General features: G+C 38.7%; 1 protein-coding gene across 1 annotated transcript in view; it reads left to right on the top strand.

Moving 5' to 3' along the window:
• Positions 1-27290, top strand: part of CFAP65 (cilia and flagella associated protein 65) — a 2328717-nt gene that overhangs the window by 980289 nt on the left and 1321138 nt on the right. Inside the window, exon 12 of the mRNA XM_044075222.1 lies at positions 9511-9648. Coding sequence (XP_043931157.1) covers positions 9511-9648 — 138 coding nt within the window. The remainder of the gene's footprint in view (positions 1-9510; positions 9649-27290) is intronic.

The raw sequence follows: 27290 nt of genomic DNA, 5'->3' as shown, positions 1-27290 counted from the left end.
ATTGCTGTTCACCAGTCTGCTGGAACAAAGCCAGTGCTCAGGCTATGGTTAAAGAGAGTGCCAAATGAATCCACTAGGTCATATTTTAGGTTGTTTAGTAAGCAGCCTGGGATGTTATCTCGTCCCATAAAAGCTGTGTTTTTGGCCTTGGAGAGTGTGGATATGACCCACTCATTGCAGATACTGGGGAGAAGACAAGTGTCAGGTATGCTTTTGGGTATGACTGGTGGGGACAGGGGGATGAGGTTTATGCCAAATCTGTCAGCTATCAGGTTGGCAATTTCCTCAGGGTCAGTGTGAGTGGTACTGTCAACTATGAGTTCGGCACATAGCTGGGTATTCCTTTCAGAGTTCGTCTGTAGCTAAAGAATGCCTTATGATTGTCTTTAGCTAGGGAAGCTAATTTAGCCTCATAACTGCTTTAGAGGACTTTACCAGATATCTGATTTGCTTGACCTAGCAGTGGAGGGTATTCTTTCTCTGCTGACTAATTTACCTCTTGCTCTTAGATATTATTTTCTTTCTTTTGCTATATAACCTGTTTATACTCGAGGTCCACCAGGGTGGCTTGTTTTTACGGGAGGACGTGGTTTTGATCCTGTCATGTACAGCAGTGTCAATACAGTTGTTTAAGTGGTTATACAGGGTGTTTGTGTACACCTCTCCATAGGAGTCATTGTTGGCTGTGTTAGCAGGGGGTTTGAAACTTTTCAAACCATCGCTTAGTAAGCTACAATTTGTTTTGGAGAAGTTTCTCTTTTTTATTTCTCCTGTGGAGGTGTCAGATCTGAGCATTACTTCAAATGAGACAGACTTGTGGTCTGTCCTTACAAGGGAGGGCAGAACATAGGCGGCAGTGCAGTGACAGCCCCCCCCATACTGGTGAGTACTAAGTCAAGAACATTTGAGGCCCTTACAAGGGTGCAGGCTAACTGTTCCAGAGCATTTATAGGTTCATAGGTTCATAGGTAGGTACTAGGCTATCCGCCCAAGGGCCTATGTAAGCCTACCCAGCAAGGTTCCATAGCTTACGCCACCCAAAGTTTAGGAACCTCAGGGCAATCAATCTTGTGCTTGAGTACGTCACCCACTTGATAGAAGGATAGTTGAAATCTCTCATGGCCATGGTTTTTGGCTTATAGTGAGTGACTCAAGCAAGTCCAAGTAGGCGATGTGCTTCTCGTGGCTCATGGTGAGGGACCTGTAGCTAGCAATGATGTGGTAAGGCATTTTATCTATACTTATTTGGACCTGGAGTAGCTCAAGAGAGTCATAATGTTTAAGCAGTCTCAAAGTATATTTGGATTTAATGAAGATGGATACACCTCCACCTTTAGTTATTTTGCGCTTGTTTTGAGCTCTGAACATGTGGAAGCCATTGTATCCTTGCATATCAGGGGTGCTGTCTGCAGCCTTGAACAAAGTCTTGGTGACTGCACAGACATCAGCATCTTCCAAGGTGAGGAGGGCTTCCAGGGAGTGCAGTTTTCCTGTTTAGACTCCTAGCTTTGAGCAGAATAACCTTGAGTTTGTCTGTAGTGGATTTTTTATGTCGGAAGTTTTGTTGTTTTGGTATTGCCTAAAAAAGGCACTATAGGGGGAGGCAAGCATCTTTGCCAGTATTCAAAAGCCTAGAGGAGACAGATGAAGACCATCTCTGGCAAAATATTGTGGTCTGTAGACCATGTCTTCCCAGGCTGACAGATACTGGATGCCCATGGATTGACACCAGAAGCTAAGCCAATTGTTGAAGTCAATCATTTTTTGTTTATATTGTGGCATCATCCAAGGTGAAGGTCGAATGCTGTGTAAGGCTAAGGACATACCTGCCTGGGACACATAGTCTGAGAGTTCAGGCATGTCTGTCTTCATATAGTCTAGGGAGGTACTTCTCAAGTCATTCACCCCAATATGTACTGTGACAAAGTCATAACGGTAATTATTGTTGTTGAGTGACTTGAGTGCGTTTGTGATTTGATGGATCCTGACACCTGACAGGCAGCTGACCATGACCTTCTCCTTGTCCAGCCTGGAGAGGGGGACATTTGTGTGTCTCACTATGGAATCTCCTATAATCAGGACATTTGGTTTTGAGGTGTTCACCTTAGGGGCTTATTTGCTCAGACACTGGTATGTGTGTTGTTATGTGTAGTAGATTTTGGTTGTGCTCTAGTATGTGTGAGTTATTTGCCCTTGGGTGGTCTCTTGTTTTTTGCTATGCTCTTAGTGAGTGGGTTTATGTGTTGTGACTTTATCTTGTGTGGGAGGAGAGGTGTGTGTGCTGACAACCTGTTTAATGTCTTCAATATTGTTACATGAGAGGATTGATTCCAATTTCATAGTATAGTTACATCTCTTACATGCTGTATTTGTTTGCTGTAGGAGCAAATGGTTCAGTATACATGAGGCAATTACCTACATTTCCTCAGGATGCCCATGTCAAGCAGGTTGGTTGGAGAAATGTTGGAAAACTGACTTTCCATTGTAGCAGGTTAAACCATAAGCACTGTTAGGGGATGGGCAAGTTAGATCAGCTTTTGCACTAGGGTTATCAAGGAGACTTATTCTATTGAGGATTAGGGATTAAAAAGTGTGGCAATGTTGCTCAGTGCTCAGCTGATTTGCCCACAGTGCAGCAAGGAAGCTTGGGAAGGTTCCATTGACTGTTCACTATGGAAAAAATTGTATCTAGGCATTTGCTTTTATACAGGGCACCGCTAACTCCCACTGCTTGGTGCACAGCTGTGTGCAAATACAAGGCTTAAATGCAAGTGAAGTTAAACAATTTTAACACAAACTACCACTATGAAAGCCCCACACAGAGCTGTATTCCAGCAATCTCCAACTCAGATGGGTCCTAAACTACACACTTCTGCTACAAGGGTGCAGAGAGGCCTCTTTAATGTAAGATGGCTAGTTTTAGTGTTTAAATGATACCAAACAGTATAGATTTAGCATGTCTGAATCTAGCCTATGCTATTTAAGGCAGAAGTAATAATGATTCAAAGTGCAGAATGAAGCAATCACAGAGAAAAAAAACAATACAAATGAAGCAGCAGTTCAATAAAATACAGTTTCCAGTTCTTTTTTACAGAACTTGCATTTGTCAGTTTTTCTCACATGATCAATGGACTTTGTAAACCAACATGTATATCATCAACTATTCTGGGCAGCCATTATTAGCCTTTCATCTTTTGATTTCATTTCAGCTCTTCTTAGCATTCCTGTGTTGAATTTTTGTGAGCATGAGGTTGTTCCAGAAGATCTCTATACTTGCCGCTATATTTATGGGTTTTCCAGTTTTCTTTCCTTCTCATCTGATCTTTTTCCTTATATTCTTTCTTTTATTTTGGCACATTCAATTGCTGTCTGATTTGTGTCTTATTCTGGTTTGATTTCCATTCCTACATTACACCAAAACACTTCTGCTAAACTAAGCAAGGATGTCATCTTAGACTTCTTTTCTCATGTTTTAAAACTTTCATATGTTTGGATCTGGTGAAGTCAACATATATGTATGTAGTCCCATAATTGTTCTTCTTTCGGCTTTTCTCGGTTAGGGGTTGCCACAGCGGAACTCCGGTCCTCTAATGATTGGCAGTAGATTTTTACGGTGCCAAGGTGCCAGCTCGACACCCAACCTTCAACGAAGGCACGCCCATTCACGCATGTCTTTCGAACGCCACTCAACCCTGGGGAGGCCATGCAGACTCCACACAGAAGGCACTTCAGCCGAGAATCGAACGGGAGATCCTCTTGCTGTAAGGTGACAACGCTACTGCTGTACCACCGTGGCTTCACCTATGTAGTCCCATAATTGCAGGTCTAGATATGTAATCAGTTTTGAGGAGGCCAATACCTCCTTCAAAGTAAGGAATATATAATCTTGGTACGGTACACACTGATTTGTATATATCATTTGATAGCTATGATGCATGTTTCTTGTTTTCCTGTCCAACTGATCCAATACTTTTTGGGGCCAGTCAATCACCCCAAAACTGTAAGATAGAACTGTAAGAGTAAACTGGTTTATAGCTTAGACTTTATTCCTAGATGTCAAGGCAGTTTTCCATATTAGTTTTAGTCTTTTCAAGTATTCTTTACTGAGTTTTATTCTTTGTTCATGTTTTATTGCCAGTCCTTCACTTACTCCCAAATATTTACACACTCCCACCTGCTCAAGTTCTTTTATATCACATTACTGTCCCAGACTCTTATTTTCTTGGTGCTGCAGCTTTCCTGTTTTAAATGTTGCTTTTGCAGATTTAACAAGCTCAAATTACAGTCTTATATAATCTGAGAAAATTTTATCATTGTGCTTTCAACTCTTTATCTGATAAACTATACAATTTTAAGCATTCACAAAAAAAAGATGAGATGTCTTTAAACAATGTTGGTTTCTATGAGCCAAATTGTAACACTAGCATAATCTGTCAAGTAAACAGCTTAATGGGTTAAGGGCAAGCCAAAACAGCAGTAATGACAGAGAATCATCCTGAAATATCCCACTTTAAGTTTTTATCCCTGGGATAATAATTTTCCCCTTTTCATGGTTCAACTGCAAAGGGGTTTGCCACTGTTTCATGGTCACTCTAATGTAATTGACCTGTAAACAATACTTTATCCATGAATGTGGAATGTTGTCAAGTACTTTTTTATAATCTATCTATGTCATACTTAGAGTCCTCCACTTTTTACAATTTTCTGTTAATGGCTATATTTGGCAGCAAGTAATCCTTTCTTCCATATGACTTTCTTTCATTACCCTTTTGTTCTATTGCAATGATTGATTTTTTTTTTCTAAATGTCTATAAACTCTGTCTGCATCAATTCTGGTATATAGCATGTATATTGTTGGGAGGCAAGTTACTGTTTTTAGAATGGCTTTCAGGCTGACTCTTAAAGAGAAGTATTATTTTTCCTCTTGTTAACCAGGTTTTTGTCTGGTTGGGATGTGCGTATAAGTAATTCTTACTCAGGGCTAAATCTTTGTGTAAAGATGTTAATGCTTTTAGCCAAAAGTCAGGTACTGCATCTGGGTCTCTGAGATTTTCCATTTAGGAGCTTTTCTTAATTTTTTTTTCAATTTCTCTGGCTGTTACTTCATCTCATTTGATAGCCTCTATATTAGTGACCCTTATTGTTTCTTTTAATTTTTCTATTCATTCAGGATCTTTGTTATGTTCAATGGGCCTTCCTAAATACTTCTTCAAAAAGTGCCTATTTCTTCCTTTTTACTGGTATTTGTATTCCTTTTGCTTTGTCTTCCAGTTCTCTATACATTCTTTTTGGGTCATCCGTAAATTGCATATTTTGTACTTTTCGTTTATTACTTATCTACATACCTTCTATGTTTTTCTGCCTTTAGTCTATTATTGTCAATAGTATATGGTAAATCTTGATCTGTTTTGATACTGTGCGTTGCTTTTATTACATCTAGCTATGATCTGATCTTTTTTATATATTCTCCTAACAGTGACTCTCATTGCCTTAATTGCTTTATAGATTTTTGTTGCTTCCATGGTGGAATTTTACTTGCTCCCTTCCTTTTCTTTATTACTCTGTGTTCTTGTGCTAACACTTTATCCATTATTATTTTAGCTGCACAGTAATATATTCTGTTTATTTCTGTTAGATTGTGTGAATTTCTCTTAACAGTTCTGATTGCTCTGTTCATCTAATTTACCAGTCTTTGAAGATTCTAGGTGTTATTTAATTTCTGTAATCTATTTCTTTCATCCATCTTAATATGTCTGTCCATCTCTATTAAATCAAGCAGTTCTTCCCTTAAATCATTTTCTTGTGGATTGCGAGCATCTTCTTTGGTGTCTGTTTCTTGAGAGTAATCTACAGGAAATTCCAGAAAATCTTTCTGTGACATATCTTCTTCAGATTCACCCATCTTCATAAGTTGCTTCTTCATATAAGAAGTCTTTGGCTTGCTACTCTGCAACCTCACCTGCATCAGAGTTCCCACTGTTTTCTGCTCCTTCCCTTTCAGGGCAGCTTCCACTGGACATTCATACCAATCTCTTACAGAAGTCTCTAGAGCATCATCATGTTGTAAATCTTCTTCAGATGCCTTCTGCACCACCTGTTGCTCCTTAATCTAGGTGTTTGTAATTCCATCATGCTGCAATATTGCCTTTGTTGGATTCTCCACTTTGGAGATAATCCATAACTACAGTTTCTGTTTGTTTAACTTCTACCTTACTAATCCTCTTTTCTGTATTCTCCCTTTGTTTTCTTATTTTTATATATTGTGAAATGTCCACATCTGAAGCTGTATTTCTCTTCAAATATCTTTGGTACTTTTTTGTATTGATTAGTTTTGCTTTCTCTTTTGTATAAATATTGTGCCATACCAGATCTTTTTTCTTTCCAGTGTCCATGTTTCTTTTTTATACCTTTCAAAAATCTCTGTGTTTTGTTCTTTATATTTTCTCACATCCTGTGTCGGTTCTTTTTCCAGGCAGCCCAAAGTTTCATCATCTGGGCATAAATCTATTGTATTATGGAATACAAATTTCCCTTTGAAGCCTTTGATAGTTTTTCTTGTGCAAGTATTTTTCTTTCCTTTAATTTCTGTCTTACTCTTTCTAAATATTCTCTATCTGGAAATTCTGGGCTTTTTGAGTAATAATAACAATACATGCTTTCTTCCTTATCCTCAATCCTCTGCTTTGTCATATTTATGGCTTTTTTTGTCTGTCAGTTTTTGTTTTTGTTGACCACTACTTCCTTCTACAAAAAACAAACAAACAAACAAACTAAAAAAAAACTCCAAAGGAGTGTGCAAGTATTTTTCCTCTGATATTTCTCTTAATCTTTTTGAATATTTTCTTTCTGGAAATTCTGTGCTTCTTGCATAATAGTATCAGTACATAATATCTTTATTTTCCTCAGCAGTCCACTCTATCATCTTTATTGTTCTTTTTTGACCTGTCAGTTTTTGTGTTTTTTGTGGACCACTACTTCCTTCTACAATAAGAGGCCATCCTCCCCCTGACCCTGGCTTAACCTGATTTGTAGGAATGTTTCCATGTCTTGAGGGTTCTACACTGTCATTTTTTCCAGTCTTGGCACCAGTGTGCCTAGCAGGATGGGTCACTTTTCTATCCTGGGACTTATACACCCACCTGTCTTTTTTATTTTTAACATACTTCTATCGATGATACATACATATCAGTGTCCTGGTGAGATTTTGTAAAAACAGGGCCCACCTCATGAAGCTCCACACCAAGACATGAGGATTAATTCAATTCCCGCAATACTACTCTTGTTTGCTTACTTATTTTGTCATCTTTCCATCCAGACCCCATATGCTCCATTATGTGTTAGGAAATGTTATATAAATCCTTTTGATACAGTACTTAAAATACAGGATCTGATAACATGCCTAATGTTATTATCATCAGAATTAGCTCTTATTTAATGACAATACTTGGTTGAGTTTTACATCTTAATAAGCCATCCTTTTGGTGTGGTGGTATTGTTATACCATTTTACAAAGGTTGATCTAAACAAAGTCAATCTATCACACTGTAAACATCACAAGCAAAGTAAAAAGTGTATTGAGAGGTATTTGTTGATAACCTTACAATGTTTGGAAACGTTTAATCTTATTTTCTGCCCTTCTTAGTATGGTGTCTTGTGCCATAGACCATGCATTCTTTGAATCTCTCAATGTTGCTTTAGATCTTGCTAGTGTTTGGGGGTTACTCATGACCCTCAAAGGTGTTTTACTCATTACCTTATAATAACACTATAAAATGAGTAGAATCTTTGCTTTTAAAGCCTGTACCATATCTTGTATTTAGGACTGGTCACTGGCAGTTTGTGTCCATCAGTCATAAATCATCTTAGACCACTCTGCATCAGAACATGTCCAGGAATTGTACTAGGCTATACGCTCATTTGTCTTATGCATGCAGTGGGCAGCATCTCTCTCCTTTACTCTATATATCTGCATTATTATTGTTTGACAATCAAGCTTAATTGATTATAATAATTATTTAGTATAACATTGTTTTTAGGAAACATTAATGCATTAATTTACTGGAGGGAAGTAGTAAGCAATTAAAGATTCATTCTATTGGAAGTTATTCTATATTTTATTCTTTTTTCTAGGACACAGACTTAAAATCTTTTGATCATATTTCTGTACTGCAAATGTAGACCAAAACTTTTTTTTTTATGTGACCATTACAAGAGAGATTACATGCCATTGTTAGAATCACCCAATCTCGTATCACGTTTGCTCAAGATATCAGCTCAAGCCTTAATTGCTCATATCACAGTAGCTCTGAATAAATATGATCTGAATGTTAATGCATGTATCTCTTTTCTTTATAGGTATTTGATTTCACAGGTAGCTCCTCCTCAAAACAGGAAGAGCAAGACAGGCTTTATACTGCCTTTCAGTTACTGCTTTTCCTCTGAGATGCAGTGACATCAGTAGAATAAACTAAGGGGATATAGAGGCAAATCACCCCACATGGAAGATGCAAAGGGATTGCCTGTCTGCAAAAAAAGTGCTTATTTTTATTTTTCACATTTGCTCATGTTATAATAACCTACATGTTTTCTGAGTTACTGTTTACTTCGGCTTATGCAATGCAAGGATTATTGGCTGAACTTTTGTAAAATGAGCTCAGATGTTGGAATCTAACAGACCTATCAGATGACAACTTAATTGACAGTAATGATCATATGTTAGTCCAAACACAGCTAGTGGCTACCTATTGCCTTTTGGAAAAGTAGTTTGTGGGTAAAAGCATGAAACATTTTCTTGCTGGAATGTTAATTCAAGTACTGAATTCATCTATTTATCCTCCTTATCAGGAAATAACGGAGTACTGCTTGGAATGCGACTCAAATGCTGTCATTTTCCGTTACAGAGTTTTTATTCTTGAAACAGATTGTACTCTTCTGAGTAGCTTACATAATGAATGATTAGCACACTTGTGGCTTAGAGATCCCATAATATGTGATTATTTGACATGAGTAGTGTATATTAAAAAAACATAAATGCATTGCCATGAAACACCTAATTAACACTATGCAATGGGAGTAACAAAAAGTGTTATCAGTGCTGAAGCAACATTATACACAAATCCCACCAATCATTGCAGAGTAAAAACACCAGGGGATACCACCAGAGGATTTTTTTGGAAATATGGTTGAGAGGCCGGGCATCATATTTTCCCTTTATTTTAGCTTCTGCTGCTTGTGTCAAAACATCATTTGCTAAGTTTACATACAGTATTGTGAAACATTCTCATGCCTTTGTATGTTTTTTTTTTATATTCATGTTGTTCTTATATTTACTATTGTCAGGACTGAGTTTATTAAAATAACCTTAATAACAGAATTATAGCATGAAACAAAAATCCTGCTTTTCTTGAAGGTTTCATTTTATTGTAAGGAATTGTTTTAGACAAAACATAATAAATGGAAGCAAAACAACTCTCTTTTCTCTTAAGATCTCTTTTTTCTATTTCCTTGTAGATTCAACGAGATCATCATAACATTGTTGATGGTACTTTTTGTCCACCGTGGTGCATTACAATAAGAGTAACTGGACATACATTCCAGACTGGCACTGAGCATTTTGTTCCAAAATATATGCTGGATTCTTCCAAAGTGGTAGGTAGTGAACAAGGGGCTAATGGGGATTATTTGCAAGAGATAGAGCTCATGCCAAAAATATTTTGTAGCTCAGCAAGTGATTTAACCTAATGTCGATATTGCCATAGCAGCAGTTAACATACCAAATATGTCATATTTCACTCAAGCAATAATCAGTGCTGTGGTGTTGATGGTGCTGTACTTACCCATGATGCCAGAGAATAGACCACGAGGGCAAAGTCTATATGGCCTAACAAAATCGGAAGCTGGTAATAACTGTGCAACCTTTCTCCTTTATTATTAGAATTATACCATGTTTGAATTTTATTACTTTATTTATGGAATATTTTGCCATCAAATTTTGGAGGTTGCTCATAATACATGTCTGAGAAATAGTATTTACTAGTCATTGTTATTAAATGTAGCTTATTTTTTATTATTTTCATTTTTGTAATAATTCTATTGAATGTCAATTTTTTTTCAAGGAGGTGCAACATTAGTGACAAGTAATGTTATTTTTTTAGAGTTTGCTATTTGAAGGGGTTCCTTCTTATACAATTCCTGTTTGATTCTTGCATGATTCCTATCTCAAAGTATTCTTTGTGATGCAACTAGCTGAATGGCAACATTCCCTAACTTTGTTACTAATGTACATTTCGCCTGCAGAGCTATGTTTGAGTAAATACTGCTTTCTGCTAATCCACTAAAGAGTTTCTTGCCCCCTTCACACACTAACATTGCGTACTATGTTTAATGTCTGTCTTTCAGTTGCTAACACTGGATATTCACTAGATAATGTAAGTTCTAATATGGACTAACTACAATCCTTCTCTTTATCTTACTAATAACCTTTACTTCTTACTTCAGCCGCAAAGTAATCAGCTATCAGGAGACCTTAATTCTGTAATCATTATGTTATGTATTGCGCTTTTCTAAGCATTCTGTACTTTAAATTTGTAGACTTCTGAAATCTGTCTTGGTTCTTGTGATAGACAATACAAGTAATTTAACACACTTAAAGTATAAAGGCTCGTTAAGAGTAAAACCTCTGACTCATTAGACATATAAGAACTGAGTTGTGGATATAATGCAGTTGATGCAATCACTAAAGTAGTTATGCCTGGCATACTTACACACAGGTATTCTGGGTTTGATCTTGAAAATCTGTCTTTAGATTTTAACTTAAGTTTAGACACTTCAGTTATAGCAAATTTCTGATTTGGCCTGCCAAATGTGAACTTCTTAAAGTCTTGAGAGGAAAAGCGCAAGCTTAAGATAAGAGGACTACTTTCCAGTTGTTCTGTACTTCCTTTCCTAAGAATTTACCCTGTTCTGGGAATAATCCGATATAGAATACTTGTCCATGAAGGCATTTCACTCAAAATCTAAGTGAAAAGTACTCTTGTTGTTCTGTCATTGTGTTATAGATGTACATTTAGCTTCTGTTATTCACTTCACTTTCTTTGATAAGAAATAAATTATTTATTTATTTTTGCTTATTATTCTTAATTGGACCGACAGAATAAGTAGCTCTTGCTATATCTAATACATTCTACATTCTGTGCAATGTGACTATTTTATGCCAAATCAAATTCACTGGAAAATTATGATCATATTTTTTATTTGGCAATAGTGTGTTTTTTTTCCCTGAGAGAATGAAGTTATAGATTTTACAGAACCAGATATGAGTTAATGCTACATTTATAGGTTACATTTATTTCTGTTTTCTATGTTGACTTACAGTTTACTGGTTATATTTTGGTATTTGTACTTTGTAAAAGCCATTGCTATGTTTATTTATTTCATTCCTTTTACACTTTCTTATTCTGTATCATTAGTCAAAACAAACTGCCAGATTCATAAAGGTTACCACAAAGTGAGCACTATGTACACTTGATGTAACCTTTCAGAGGGAATAGACAGCCCAAGCAGTGTGGTAGAACTGTTCTTGAATTCATAAAGTATAAACAAAATGTACATATAATGTACATTTTGTGGTAACCTTTATGAATTTGGCCTAATGACTAAAATACTTCAAATTCTGAGGCTTTCAAGAAGTGTTATTCATTTGACCTGTTCTTAACATGGAAATAGTTCCTTGTCTTTTTTCAGTTAGTTAACCCTATTTCCATCATCAAACCTGTCTTTAGTAGGAATTTAGAACTTTTTTTGCAATTGTAAAACATGACTATTGGAATAAATGTTACTACACAGTTTAATTCCAGGCAAACTTGGTTTTTAACTTAAGTTATTTATTTATTTATTTAGTCATGAGAAGCATATAGTCAGCAAACAGGTATGGCCGAGAATACAGGCATATGATACTGAAAAATAACTCACACTGATCTTGCAATTTGTTACCCTAGCCTTTAAAGTGCTCTGTCAGGAGGTCTCGTGGCAAATGTTAATTTTACTTCAAGATTAATAGGTTATTTATTTATTTGTTATTTATTTATTGATTGGCTTAGTCTATCTGAGCTAGTACCCTTTTTCAGCGGAGGCCCGTGGAGAAAAACTACATACTACAAAATAGTAAAAGTATAAAAATCAAAGTACAAAGTTTGGAAGTAAAAAAGAAATTCACAGTTCTGCATAATTATTCACTGCTCCACATTGAAAAGCATAAAATTCAAAAGTGCAAGTTATGCAGATGATAAAATCATAGTTCAAAAAACATATTTGCTGTACAGAATAGGCTAGTGTAGAATAAAACAAGTTAGTATCAAAAAATTTAAAGGAAAAGGTATGACAGATGAGCAAATATAGAACAAGAAGAAAATGTCTGTAAGAGAGAGTTTGTAGATTAGGGGAGAGTTGTTGTTGTTTGTCTTTCAGCTTTTTCCCGGTAAGGGGTCACCACAGCGGAACTCCGGTCCGCTAATGATTGGCAATAGATTTTTTACGAAAAGCTGAGGTGCCAGCTTGACATCCAACCTTCAACGAAGGCGCACCCATTTACGCACACATGTCTTTCGAATGCTACCCATCTGCAGGGAGGACATGCAGACTCCACAGAGAAGACACTCCCAAGCCAAGCCAAGAATCGAACGGGAGAACCTCTTGCTGTGAGGTAACAACGCTACCGCCATACCAATTAGGGGAGAGTATAGGAGAGCATATATTCCAGGCATAGGTTGCAGTGAAGCAAAAGAAATGTTGGTAATTTAGTATTAGAAACATATAAGTTAATTTTACAAGTAGCAGGGTAAGAGATGGGTAGAGGAGGGAGTAGGGAGAGTCGAATCAGAATACTAGGGACTGTAAAATAGAGGGGTATAGAGAGTGGAAGATGAAAAATGAGTTAGTTTAAAGGAATTTAGTAATAAGTTACTGGAAAGAGTAAATTAGAGGGGTATAAAGAACAGAAGAATATAGTAAGGTAAACAAGAATTAAGATTAGATAATATTGAGGAAACAGAATTAATAAAGAGGAAAGTGAGGGAGGGAAGAGAGTAAAGGTACAGAGAAGGAGGGAGGAAATTTAGGTGGGATGGTTACATTGACATCGCTGGGAGTTGTAAAGGTGATTTCTGAGCGTTGTCTTGAATTTATGTGCATGAGTAACATTTCTGATAGCCAAGGGAAGCTTATATCATGATAAAGCAGGAAAATAGCTGTATAGGTTTTGCCCAAGAGATTTTTAAGGTTTATAGATCTGTAAGAGGCATTGGTCAGAACTTCTGAGGAGTGTGGTGGTTATAGATGGTGACTAAAGAGGATAAGCTATCGCAGGAGGAGAACTTATTAAGAATAGTGTGGATTAACAGAAGTTGAGAGTATATGAGTTGGTTTGGAAATTCCAGCCAACTGAGGGTTTAGAGAGAAAGACAGTGATGTGATTTAGGAGACATGTTGGCTGCAATTCTAGCAACTTTGTTATATGTAGTTTCGAGTTTGGATAGAAGAGAGGACTGTAAGTTAGTGAGGATTTCAGAGCAATACAAATGATTAGGAAGAAGATAAGTGTGGGCAAGAGAGTTCTCTCTCATTTTTTACTATTTGAATATTATATTATGATTCTGAAGCTACCCTTCGAAGAATGTGTGCATTCAAAGTGCTAGTTTCATTTTGAGTCAATAAAGTTTGCCTGTGGAGTGCACTAAATTTTCCTTCATTGGTATTTATGAGGGATTAGAATTTTATATCTGCATTGTGTTCCATGGTTAGAATAACTGAGTTTTATTAATGACTATGGCATCAAAAGTTTCAAAACTAAAGAAAGTGGCTCCTGTACAATTGAAGGCTTACCCTGTTGATTTGTGATTTCTACACTGCATCTATCTTTATGTGAACATTTTGATAAATGACAGAATGAGTGATGCATTATTTTATTCAGGGACTATACCTAATCAACGCCTGTCACCAAATGTGAATTAAGTTTGTACAAGCTTGCTCACAAAAATAAAGCAGAATTTAATTGTTTCTATTGATACAGTCTTCTTGAAGAAATATATTGCTTTAAATTTGATGCTGAGAGGACTCTATTTTATTAAGCTGTGTTGGAGCACTGTCATAGGAATCATCAGCAAGCAGTTCAAAGATATTCAGAGGAATGGCTACAGATCTTGCTTAGAATGAAAAGCTTGAAAACATGCCTATTTCCTGATAGAGGTTATACATTTTGAGCAACAGTTATAAGACCTGCTTACTAAAACTGAAGCAGTTGCTAAACTTAGTCATCTGAACAAGCATTTGGGTAAAAAAGAATTATATTTAAAAATAATACATTGAAACATAGTAGAGATTACCTTGAGCATGATAAGAGTATTTAAATGGGAATTAATTAATTTTAATGTATTTTAATGAGTATTTAAATGACTTCTCCATATATAGAAGTCAACTGAGATACTGTAGAATAGTACGTGTTTATTAAAATAAGTAGAAATGCAGTTACATAAAAGACAATTACATAAACAAAAGAGCATCATACAGTATTATATTGTATAGAGATACTGTAGAAAGTGACACCAGTGAAGTGTCAATTTAGTGTGTGCAGAAGTCTTTGAGATTCAGAAGCTCAGTCTTACAGAGGGGCATCATCACCAGAAAACTGACAACCAACTTCAGTGGGGCAGAAGAAAGAGAGGCCAATGGAAAACTGAAAAGAATTACCAAAATGAACGCATAAATTATAAATGTGACAAGCTTTTCCTATACTATATTAAATATTTTTTTTGTGCAAATGAAGGGTCGTAAATTCAGTCTTAGCATTGTGCTTCAATATTAGGAAGTCTTTTGGGGTATACAGTATTTGATTAGAAAGGGAAAGTTGAAATATTAGTTTGCTAAAGAGGATTTAACGTGTGGTTATCTGGGTTTATTGCTTGAGGAAGGTTTGAATATGACTGGTGACAGTTCAGACCATGATAGTGCAGACAGTATTTCATTTGTTACAGCTTGTCAGTCATTTTACATTATTCCAGCAGTTCATATTTTGACTGTGATGAAAGAGTCTGCCACAACAAATCATTAACTCTAATCTTAAGGCTTATGAAAGTACTCTAGAAGTGTTTTTTTCTTCAGTCTTTAATAGTATGATTGAAGCATCTGAATGTCTGATTCTGTGGGATTTTGATAAGTTGTTTAACTATCAACCTAAGCCTGTTTATAATTTAGAAAAAGAGCACTGGCAGGCAATGCAGAATGTATAGTATTCCTTTTTTAATTATAAACTTTAACGTATAAATTAACACCAAATGTTTAGCATAATAAACAGGCAACTGCGCACATTACAGGTACAACATAACAGGAATACCAGCAGTGAATGTAGTCTCTTGAGCACATATTCAATTGTATCCTTCTTTGCAAAATATCACAATGCACTATCTGTGTCAAAAAAAGCTAAACAGGCAGACCGGTAGTGATCCAGGCTTTCATATCTAGTTGTGAACTGGTGAAATTTATCTAGCTGTTCTCTAGGAATGATCTTCCATGCTAAGAAATAAGAACCACAATTGTAAGGGCAATACTTTAGATCCTTAAATACAGAGTTAACTACATTTTTACAGAGTTTGGTATTATTCTCACAACAACAACACTATTGTACATATCAGGTAGTAGCAGCTAAATGGTTATAGTGACAGCTTTAATCAACAGTGCACAAAGACTTTGAACATGTGGGCATGGCCTCACTAAAGGGCCATAATCAGCTTTATCACACCCACATCACTAGCATTTTTTAAACATCTTTCTTAAATTATTACTGAAGACATAGGTACACATACATTAATAGAAAAGAAAACAAAGTATATTAGCATTTTGCATTTACATACATTATACATTAAGGACTTTCGGCTTTTCCCGGTTAGGGGTCGCCATAGTGAAACTCCGGTCCGCTCATGATTGGCAGTGGATTTTTACAGTGCTGAATTGCCAGCCCGATGCCCAATCTTCAATAGAGGCACGCCCAGTCACTCTTGCACCTACCTGCATGTCTTTAATGTCACTCGACCGCGGGGAGGACATGCAGACTCCACACAAAAGGCGCTCCAGCTGAGAATCGAACAGGAGAACCTCTTTATGTGAGGCGACAATGCTAACTGTTGCACCACTGTGGCTCATTGTAACAACATTACATAAGTTGCTCAGTTCCTGCACTCCCTCAAACCTCGCTCCTCCTCCTAAATATTAATGTGAAGTTGTTAAATCTCGCCGTTTATTCTCACTGATGGGTTCGGAGCCAATCCTCGGCTCCGACACAGCCGATAGCAAAGCTCAAGGTTTGCCAGTAGCTCGAGACCAAGCCCCTTATCCCACAATGCACTGCTGGAATTACCTCAGATCTAGTTTGCCGTGGCAAGAGAGATCTCGGTGATCCAGCTAGCTCGGACCATTTGTGATAGAAAAAACAGCAAGTTCTTATAAAAAAATCTTTCTTTTTGTTTTAGAGGATAGTTGTGTATTAATGTTTAAATATTTGATAATAGTTTCTATAGTTCTGGATAGATAGTGCCCTGTTGGCTAGTTGTTTTGTGTGGGCCTTTAGCCCTATTTAGACTTATTAATCTTCTTAGTCAGGGTTTTTCTCTGTGGGCTTCTTTAGCCCTGTATTTGTAAACTATAATTGGTATAGATAGTGCCCGGATTGGGCTTAGTTACTTTGTGGGTCTTTACAAGTAAAGTAAAGATTTTACTGTCTTAAGTTTTTGCAGTATACTAGTTTGTTTTACCTTAACTATGTCGGATGACAAGGAAAAATTCCTTCCTAAATCGGGATTCAAGAAATGCCCAGATTGTGGGCAGAAAATGTCCGTCACTGACGGACCCATTCAATGTGTCTACTGTCTGGGGGCTAAACACCTCCAAGACACTTGCAGCATTTGCCATTCCTTTTCTTCAAGAGTCCTCTTGGAAATAAGGAGGAAGCTAATAGACAGGGGATTGCTACAGCAATCCTTTTCTGAGGTGTTGAGTAGCCATGAGGGTACTAGCACGTTCTCAAAATCCTCAAAATCCAAATCTTCAGACAAAGTGGCAAAAAAGACAAAAATTTCAGAAGGAGGGTCATCGGTTCCACAGAACTCGGAACCGAGTGTACCTTTGATTCGGAGCCAGCTCTCAGTATTGGAGCCGGTCTCTGAAGTTCCTTCTTCTCCTCTGCTCCAGTCAGCACCTTCAGTGCATTCGGCTAAGTCCTCAGTCAGCCTTTCAGATTTGGACATGGATCGGCTAGTGCAGAAGCTTTTACAGGCACCAGGACTTGCCAAATTGTTGTCGGCCCCGACCAGCTCGTCGGTGCCGAAGACCATGGAACTGGATTTGTCTACTCCTCCTCCAAGCCGTACTGGACTCTCAGAGCCGACGGAAACTGAACCGATGATTGTCGAACCCTTAGAGCCGATACCCGCACCGGTGTTATCGGCTCCATCTACTCGGATGTCCCTGTGCCAACCGAGGACTCTAGGAGCCGACGCTCTCCCATCGGGTCCAGGGAGGATAGTCGAACCGATTTGTCGGTGCCGACTCTTCCTCTTGGGGCTTCGGCTCAGATGAGCTCGGCTCCTACCTCTGGCTTGGAGCCCAGGGTTTTGGTGCGGGAGGATTGGACGGTACTCTCGGGTCCGTCCACTCCTTCTCCTTGGAGCCACGGTGCTTTTGATGCTATGAGGAGAGTTTTGTCTCCAAAGACAACATCAGCATCGGTTCAACCTTCCCTCTCCCCTCAAGCTCCTGTGTCTGCTTCTTCATCTACAAGTCCCTCTAAGCGTAGAGACCCCGAGCCTCAAGTACCCCCACAGGGCATCCCCTGCTCTTCTGAGACCTCCCCAGATCCTCCCACTGAGGAGGTGCCCAGGAAGAGAGACTGTGCAAGAGGAGGCACTTAGACTCCCCACAGGAGTCTTTGACATCTGACATGGATTTGGATGAGTCAGAAGGGTCCCCTCGATCCCCCTCTGAGGATATCTCCTTTGCAGAGATACTAGAGATCCTTAGTCAGAGGGGCGATTGGCAGTCCAAGACCCCTACTGAGGACGAGTCTGTGCTCTTGAAAGCTTTTGGGTTTCAACCTTCCACTTCTTGGGTGTCTCCGCCTTATGATGAGCTCATGGAATTGATCTCTCATAAGGGGTGGGAGTCACCAGAGGCCATGGAACCTGTTCCTCGTAAGCCCAATAAATTCATGTCTGCCCCAGTGGACAAGCCATTTTTGACAAAGGGAGTGCCTTTTCATGCCATGGTGGTAGCTACAGCCACCAAAAAGGAAGTGTCTGAGACATCCACATCTATCCATCCTCCTAACAGAGATTCTAGGGTCAAGGATAGATATGGGAAACGCATGTTTAGTTCAGCGACTTTTTCTCTGCGATCACTGAACTACTTAACCCACTTTACAAGACTACAAAGAGATCTCCTGAAAGAGCTAGGAGATACTCTCCAGGGTACGGTAGCTGCGGGGTGGCCGACAAAGTCAACGCCCAGCTCACTACCCCAAACTCAGTGGTAAACTCATCCATGCGTCTCATATCCTATGTAGCTGATAGTTCGAGTAGAGCCGCTAGTTCGGGCATTGCTCTTCGAAGACAAGCCTGGATGCATCTCTGTTCCTTTGTGGAACCCTTTAAGTCTTCCTTTATTAACACCCCATTCGATGACTCATCACTGTTTGGGCCCAAAGTAAAGGAAACTTTAACCAGGTGTAAGCAGGAAGGCAAGACCTTATCTGCCATTGGAGTCTGTTTTTCTACCCCTACTCAGCCCTACCCCACGGGCCGTGGGGAGGGAAAATGTGGTTCCGAAAAGCACAGGGAGCCTTTCAGGACACACGTGGAGAAACCCCCTCTAGAGGCAGAGGAGGGGGTTATAACGGAAGATGCCGCCCCCGCGGCAGAGGGGGTCCACAGCAAGAGGGTGACAGGGGTCAGTTCTCCGGTCAACCCTACCAGCGCCCCTGAAAGGGGGCCCAACTGTTTGGCTCTGGAGGCAATCGGGGGTCACTTGTCTTTGTACCCAGAAGCCTAGCTAAACATAGCAACAGATACATGGGTACAAAGCATCATTCCCAGAGGATATTTCATACTGTTCTCTTCCCCTCCCATTCCTGTAAAGAGAATCCCAGATGTTCCACCCAATCTCAGGGAACAAGCAGTCATAGAGGTCCACAGATTGCTAGAAAAAAGAGTCATCCAACCAGTCCCAGCAGACCAAGTTGGATTCGGAACTTACTCAAGATTCTTTTTGATCCCAAAGAAAACAGGGGACTGGAGACCTATGTTGGACCTCAGCAGACTCAACCAGTTCGTAAAGAAAGAGAAGTTCCGAATGGTCACACTTCAGTCCATTCTTCCCTTTCTAGGGAAAGGCAATTGGATGTGCTCCATAGATCTCAAGGACATGTACTATCACATAAAGATGAACAGATGCTACAGAGATCATCTGCGTTTCCGGCTGGGATCCAATCATTACCAGTTTTGAGCCCTGTCCTTTGGTCTCACTACAGCCCCCAGAGTGTTTACCAAATGCATGGCAGTGGTCACGGCTCACCTGAGATGTCTAGGATTCCAGGTGTTTCCATACCTAGACAATTGGCTCCTCACCGCAACCACCAGACATCAGTTGACTCAGGCAACACGATACACTCTGACACTCTGCCATCAATTAGGCATTACAATCAACTTCGAAAAGTCTGACTTATCGCCATCGCAGCATACAGTTTTTATAGGAGCAGAGTTAGATGCCTCAACTACCACTCTATGTCTTCCTATCGAAGGAGTCTCACTTCTCCGCCAACATGTCAACTCACTGGTGTCAAAGAACAAAGCTACAGCAGCAGTGGTCTTGAAGGTGCTAGGTTTGATGGCGGCAGCAATCCTGGCTAAACCACTCGTAAGGATGCATATGTGAATTCTTCAGTGGCTCCTCTTTGCTCAGTGGTCATACCAGAAACTACCGATGCACCACATGATTCTCATCATGGATTCTTGCAAGAGAGACCTTCAGTGGTGGTTGACGTCTCTTTGTGTCACAATCAGAAGACCTTTTGTTCTCCCCCGCAGTAGCCACTGTGACCACAGATGCTTCCCTGATAGGGTGGGGGGGGCATTTTCAGAGAAAGACTGCCCAAGGCACATGGACAGATCAAGAATCACATCTGCACATCAATGTTCTAGAGTTGAGAGCGGTACTTCTGGCGTTGCAGTACTTTCAAGACTCTCTCCCTCTAGGGACTATTGCAATTCAGACGGACAACATGTCAGTAGTCTGGTACTTGAACAAGGAAGGCGGAACCAAGTCTTACCCCCTTTGTCGAGAAGCCCTCAAGATCTGGCAGTGGGCTGTGTCGTCCCAGCATTTTCTGTTAGCAACGCACATCCCGGGGAAATCCAACATGATAGCGGACAAGCCAAGCAGGGCGATATTACTCCCTCATGAGTGGTCTCTCAAACAACAGGTTGCAGAGTTGATTTTCCGCAAATGGGGCCAGCCTTGCTGTGACTTCTTTGCTAGCCACATCAATTCAAAATGCAGAAGCTACTTTGCCCTAATACCACCTCCTGGTCATCCCCCGAGAGATGCACTTTTACACGATTGGCCCCCAGGTCTCCTTTATACATTTCCACCCTTCCCATTGATACCCAGATTTTTACAGAAAGCAAAATCGCTGGGAAGGACTGTTATTCTCATAGCCCCCAACTAGCCTCGACAGACTTGGTTCCCGTTTTTCCACCATCATCTGTTGGAAGATCCATGGATCCTGGACCCAGCTCCGGACCTTCTGACGCACCCATCAGGAGACCTTCATCCTTCTCTACAGTCCCTGAAACTGACTGCTTGGCTAATCCACTTCCCCTAATTGCCAGGCTTCATTCAATTTCAGAAGATGCAAGACAAATTCTCTTGTCTTCTCACAAGTCATCTACCACGAAATTATATGGCAGTAAATGGAAAAGGTTCTCAATTTGGGCCAACACGCAGAACATTGACCCTTTCCGAGCTCCGCTATCATCTATTTTAGAATTCTTGACAAAGATTTTTAAGGAAGGGGTAGCAGCTGCTACAGTTCAAGTCCAGTTAGCTGCCATCTCAAATTTTCACCTTGGGTTTGGTGGCTCATTATGGGCCATAAATTATCTAAGACTTTTCTTAAAGTCGTTCTTCACATGAGACCTCCTATCAAAATTCCCTATTCTCCCTGGAATTTAAACTTTATGCTGTCTCAAATTATTCTTCCCCCCTTTGAACCAGCATCTTCTTGTGATCTCAAATATTTATCCTGGAAAACTATTTTTCTTGTGGCCATTATTTCTGCCCGCAGAGTGTCAGACCTTCAAGCATTATCTATCAGACTACCTTACATGATTTTCCATGCTGATAGAGTATCTCTCAGAACAAGCCCCTCATTTTTACCTAAAGTCTGTTCTGAATCAAATATCAATCAGGTCATTGAGCTGCCAGTCTTTTTTCCCAACCTCTCTAGCAAATTGGAATACATGCTGCACAGACTTGATGTACACAGACAGCCCAGATTTTATCTTGACAGAACTAAGGATATTAGAAAATCAGATCAACTTTATCCTTCTCAGAAGCCAGAAAAGGCAATCCAGTGGCTAAAACAACCTTATCTAAATGGTTTTCCGATTGTATATCCTTTGTTTATGAGAATGTGAGCATGCCATTAACACACAAACCTAAGGCTCATTCTACCAGAGCCATCTCTACGTCTTCTGCTTTTCAAGCTAAATTGCCCCTTGACAATATTTGTGCTGCAGCCACTTGGTCTAAGCCTCATACCTTTATCACACATTACAAAGTAGATAAGGCTTCAAGGGACAGGTCTTCCTTTGGTTCCACGGTACTGAAGAACATACTTCCATGCGCCACCCAAGATTGAGGGTGCTAGGGACGCTACCCTTCAATGAGAATAAACGGTGAGATTTAACAACTTCACATAAAGAAGTTATGTACTTAACATAATGTTCCATGTGAGTTATTTATCTCGCCTTTATTCTCACGTCCCTCCCTCCTTCCCCCTTCTGGCTGACTGTTGACGTAGAGGCTAGTACCATCCTGGTTATTCAATATTTCTTCTTCCCCTTTGGGAAGTGTTCTTGATAGTAATAAATAAAAGGGTATATATATTTATATATACTGTTACTCGCAGCAAACAAGATCTGAGGTAATTCCAGCAGTACATTGTGGGATAAGGGGTTTGGTCTTGAGCTACTGGCAAACCTTGAGCTTTGCTATCGGCAGTGTCAGAGCCGAGGATCGGCTCCGAATCCATCAGTGAGAATAAAGGCGAGATAAACAACTCACATGGAACGTTATGGTAAGTACATAACTTCTTTTTTAGCATGTTTTATTCCCATAAATCCTATGCATTTCGATGCAATTTGCTTCTTTTTTCTAAACATTCAATTTCCATTTATTTTATCACTTTTACAATATTCAGTGCTTCAGATACAGTTGGTTTACATTTTGATTTTCATTTTCCATTAATTGCCTTTTTGACAGCTAATAGATTTAAAATTAATAAGATGTTACAGTGTCTAGGCAATCCAGATCCTGTGTTCCAGCTGAAGGGAATCATTACTTTAATTACAGCCATTTGGTACTCCAGTATTTCTGACAGAGTATTCTGTAAGAAATGTTTTAAATCTGCCAGCTCATTACTCTCCCAGAAAACATGTTCTCAGTTAGCCCTTTCTTCCTCATTACACTTCCTCCAATATTTGCTATCTGCATGAGAAAAATTATTTGAAGCCTGCCCGGGATGTATAACTACTTATGTAAATACTTGTAAGCAAAAATACTAAACCTTCTGGATTTCATTGGATAGTAGGGGGCCATAATTATAATCTCCTTTTGTTCTATTGTGAATTGCCTTTCAGATCTATCTTCCCAATCTTTTCTAACCTTTTCTAATTGATTCTTATAGTTATCATGCAGTTGTTTGCATGTCCTACTAATTATCCCATTTTTCATACAAATTCTCTCCTAGATTAAAATAAAAACTCTACCAGGGCATGCATTTCATTTAGGACTCCCCTATCCATTTCTGTTTGCCTATACTGTAATATCAATCCCTGGTATGAAGGGAACCTCTAAGCTACAGTCCAAAATTCATCTTGACCTCATCCCACTATATTACCGTTCCTTCTTTAGTTATTTGCTCCCAGTACCATGGTTCTTTTTTCAGTTTTCTCCAGTAAATTCCAGTCCCCTCTTGCCTATTTTCTGTAACTCTGTTGCCATCCATATATCCTTATAGTCCCATACAAAATATTATCCTACCATTTTCATTTTGGCTTCTGGTCATGCATATATCCTCCTAATTAACCCTTATTATTGTATCAGAGAATGCAAATGCTTCCATTGCCTTACTCATGAAATCCCAGCTTATTCTATCAAATGCATTCTCTGCATCAAGACCCAGCAACAACAGCAGTATTTTCTTACATTCTGCTTAACCTCAGGATCATCATTACTCTATTACTAATATCAAATGTTTACCTCTGCTATGCAAAATCACATTGACCCATACAGAAAATTCTATATATCCCTATAGTTCTGTACAGTTGTTGTTATTTGCCCCTAGGATCTGCATCTAAAATCCCACTCCTTATTTATTGAACACCTCTGCTCTGTCATTGTCCCTTTTCACTTTAAATTATGACCTTCTGTTTGTGTTATCTATAAGAAGCTTAACTGCATAGCTATAAAATATCCCTTCAAATCAGATAATCCTAAACCACCTTTTTCTAGTAGGAGGATCACCTTGTCCCACTTAACTCTTGCTCCTATCCCCATCAGATAAAGCCCTTCAGCCCTTTTTTAATTATTGTCTGTAATGTCTTCTCTGGTTGATAAAAATATGCCTGGCCATTTTTATAAACCTAAAGGGACTAAAACATTTTCATTACGTGTATCTTACTATCTTACTATCCATATACATAAACAAGAGCTTTCAGTTTTTCAGTTTTTGTTTTATATTTTGTTTAGCTTCTTCCCACATATACTTATCAGCCATAACAGAAGTGTTTTTTAATTCATACTCCTAGATATGTCATCTTATCGTGTCCCTATAAATATGTGTATTTCTGCACCAGTTCATATGCGGGTACATCATTTCTGGCTATAATAGCCTTTGTTTTATCTTCATTAATTTTATATTCAGTAAAGATTTGAAACCATCTCAAAATGTTCCATAACACCAAAATGTCCTTTTCTGGATTTACCAAGCACAAAATAATATTATCTGCAAATAAAGCCAGCTTTTCTTGATTACTATACCAATTATATCCTTGAATTTCTGAGTACCTTATTTTCTTTGCCAGTGGCTCTAAATATAAGGCAAATAACAAAGAGGAAGAAGGATAACCCTACTTGGTTCCTCTGTTCAAACACAACTTATCAGAGACTTGCCTCTGATCCTTTATATATCCACTTAATTAACCTTATTATTGTTTCAGGCAATGTCAGTGTTTCCAGCTTACTCAGTTGAATGCTTTCCCTGCATCAAGACCCACCAACAGCAGTAGTATATTATTACATTCTGCTTCCCCTTGGATCATAGTTGGTATGTTAATATTGTCAAATGTTTGCCTACTCTCCACAATACCACACACCCATATTTTTCAATTTTGGTAACACCTTTGCTATTATTTTAGCCAGTATAGACATGAACACTTTATAATCATGTTTTAAATTGAAATGGGTCTATATGAAGCTGGGTCTGATGAGTGTTTACCTTCTTTGGGTAATACCACAATCCCAGCATTTTGAGATCACTTGGGGTCCCCTTTTTTTGCAGTTCGGTTGGGGTAATGAGCCAGCAGTGCAACAAGTTTGCAGATGTAAAACTGGATAATGGTGGGATCTGACCCTCTACCATAAAGGCCAAATAAGGCTGCCAGTGTTTAACATTCAACTGCTGGTTGTAGTCCTGCTCCCGTTTTTGTTTCTGGAAAGCAGGGTGTCAGTGACTTAACTGACAGACAATTTTCAGTATCATCACAGGACTATGGAACATCCTGGTGTTAAAGTTTTCATATGTCAGTCCTCCCAATATCCCAGAAGTATCCAGTGACATGGTCAGTTATGCTGTTATGCATTTCTTGATCAGTAAGTATTGCCATCATCATGTCCATAACTCTGGAAAATGTCATATCAGTACATTATATTGTATCAAATTGATTTGCTGTCCAGTCCAAAGATCCCATACAAAATATCTGCCAGGGTCATTCCAGTCTGCCATAATATGGGGTTGTTATCTAGAAGAATATGAGGGCTATTCCAGATGCAGGAGTAAACTGGAATTTCTGCTTCTCGAATTACTATTCCATTCTACACGATTCCCAGATCTTTTGTGATGTTTGGCTAGACCTATGTTCTACAATATTAAGTCTTGCTTCCATGGGTACCCAGATGGGAGTCAATTGGGACCTAGCCTGTGCAAAGTACCATCCAGCAATTGCCACCCAATATACAAAGGGGTTTGGTAGCCCAAGACCACTAGTGCATTTAGATGTCAGCAATCACTGCAGACTAATCCTAAATGTTTTTTCATCCCCCCAAATTAAAAAAATAGCAGTGGCTATTTGGTATTTATTACTAAATATGGAAAATAATACATATGAGAAATGCCAAAAAATGTGTAGAACCTTTGGAGGATAAGCATCATGTCTGCATTCTGATGACAAAAAGAGTTTAAGGGATTTAAGCTGTAATAGTTTATCTTTTATAGCCTCACTCACTGTGTTGGTAATCACCTCTACAGTTTTATCTAATGGTGAGGTGCTATATATTCCCAAGTGGATGTGCTGAGTAATAACCCTGACTGGAAGACTGGTAACATCTTGTGACCTCTGTTCAGCAGTCATGCTAAGTAAAAACAGTGCTGACTTTGTATGATGATAGTTCCTGTTAAAAAGACAGTACAGGCTTAACTTGGTTTCCAGGATCATTTAAACAAATAAGGCAGTCATCTGCAAACCATGGTGGTTAAGGTGCGTTCCACCCCCTAAATCAATATAATGCAATCCAAATTTGTGTTGCAAGCAGAAATCTAAAATGTACTTTATAACAAATAGCAATGGGAATATATTGCAAACAGAGATCCAAAATGTGTGCCACTATAATATGGGTTTGTTCTTTAGAAGAATATGGGGATTATTCCAGATATAGGAGTAGACTCAAACTCCTACCACTCAAATTATCATTTTGTTCCTCCAGGATCCCAGATAGCAATGGGGATATATTAACAAGCTGCATAATATATAGCAGTGAAGGTAATGGGCAACCATACTGAGTGCCACTTTCTAAATGTATATGCTTGGACAGTAAATTACCGGATGAAATTTGGGCCTCTTTGTTCACATACAATATTTACACTACTCGATAAATGAATGAGGGAAACTTAATGTAGCAATGAAAGCCCAAATAAATTGCCAGTTTATCAAGTCAACAGGGGTACCTGCTTGACGTTTAAGAAAGAAAACCCTTATAATTAACACTGTTATGAGGAGGAGAGATATTTTTGCAGCTTATAGCACTTTAGCAAAGATCATAAGCTCTGTTTTCAATAATGACATTGGTCTATATTTGGCTGGATCCATCAGACTTTTATGTGGCTTAGGAAACATCAGTATTTTGGCTAGATGAAGGTCTGCAGAAAAAAGATTTTCTACTGATTGCATCTCAAATCATCTGGTAAAGGTGATCATCTAATTCATTTTTCAGTGTTTATAGAAATCTGCTGATAAGCTGTCTAGCCCAGATACTTAGCTAGATGGTAATGTATCTGTAGCCCCTGTAATTACAGAGACAGTTAATGGTTTTCCAGTGTCATCCTTCTCTTTGGCTTGAAAGCCCAGTATTTCAAGCTCCTACATTCAGGCTGTAAAAGTCAAATTGATGTTTCCTTGTATCTTATTGGTGCACTTGTAGTATTCTTCCCTTAAGGTGTTGTTAATACTACTCAGATCCACACATAGGTTTCCATGTTGCCATTTCCTGTTGGCATACCTTGCCCAGTGGTTAGATTCTTCTGTCATCTTTACTTGCCTGTATTGTGCTTTAAGATTCTTAACCCCCACTACTAGTACACAGTCTTGCCAATTGCTATCTTTTATAGAGTTGTTCCAGGTACCCTATTTCTTGCTCAAGTTTTACTTTCTCTCTCTAATATGATCTGCCTTTGCCTCTGGTAATGTTAATCCATG

This window comes from Protopterus annectens, chromosome 6.part0 (assembly GCF_019279795.1).
Source record: "Protopterus annectens isolate FY-2018-M chromosome 6.part0, PAN1.0, whole genome shotgun sequence".
NCBI classification, from domain to species: domain Eukaryota; kingdom Metazoa; phylum Chordata; order Ceratodontiformes; family Protopteridae; genus Protopterus; species Protopterus annectens.
This window is presented reverse-complemented; position numbering and strand designations above follow the sequence as displayed.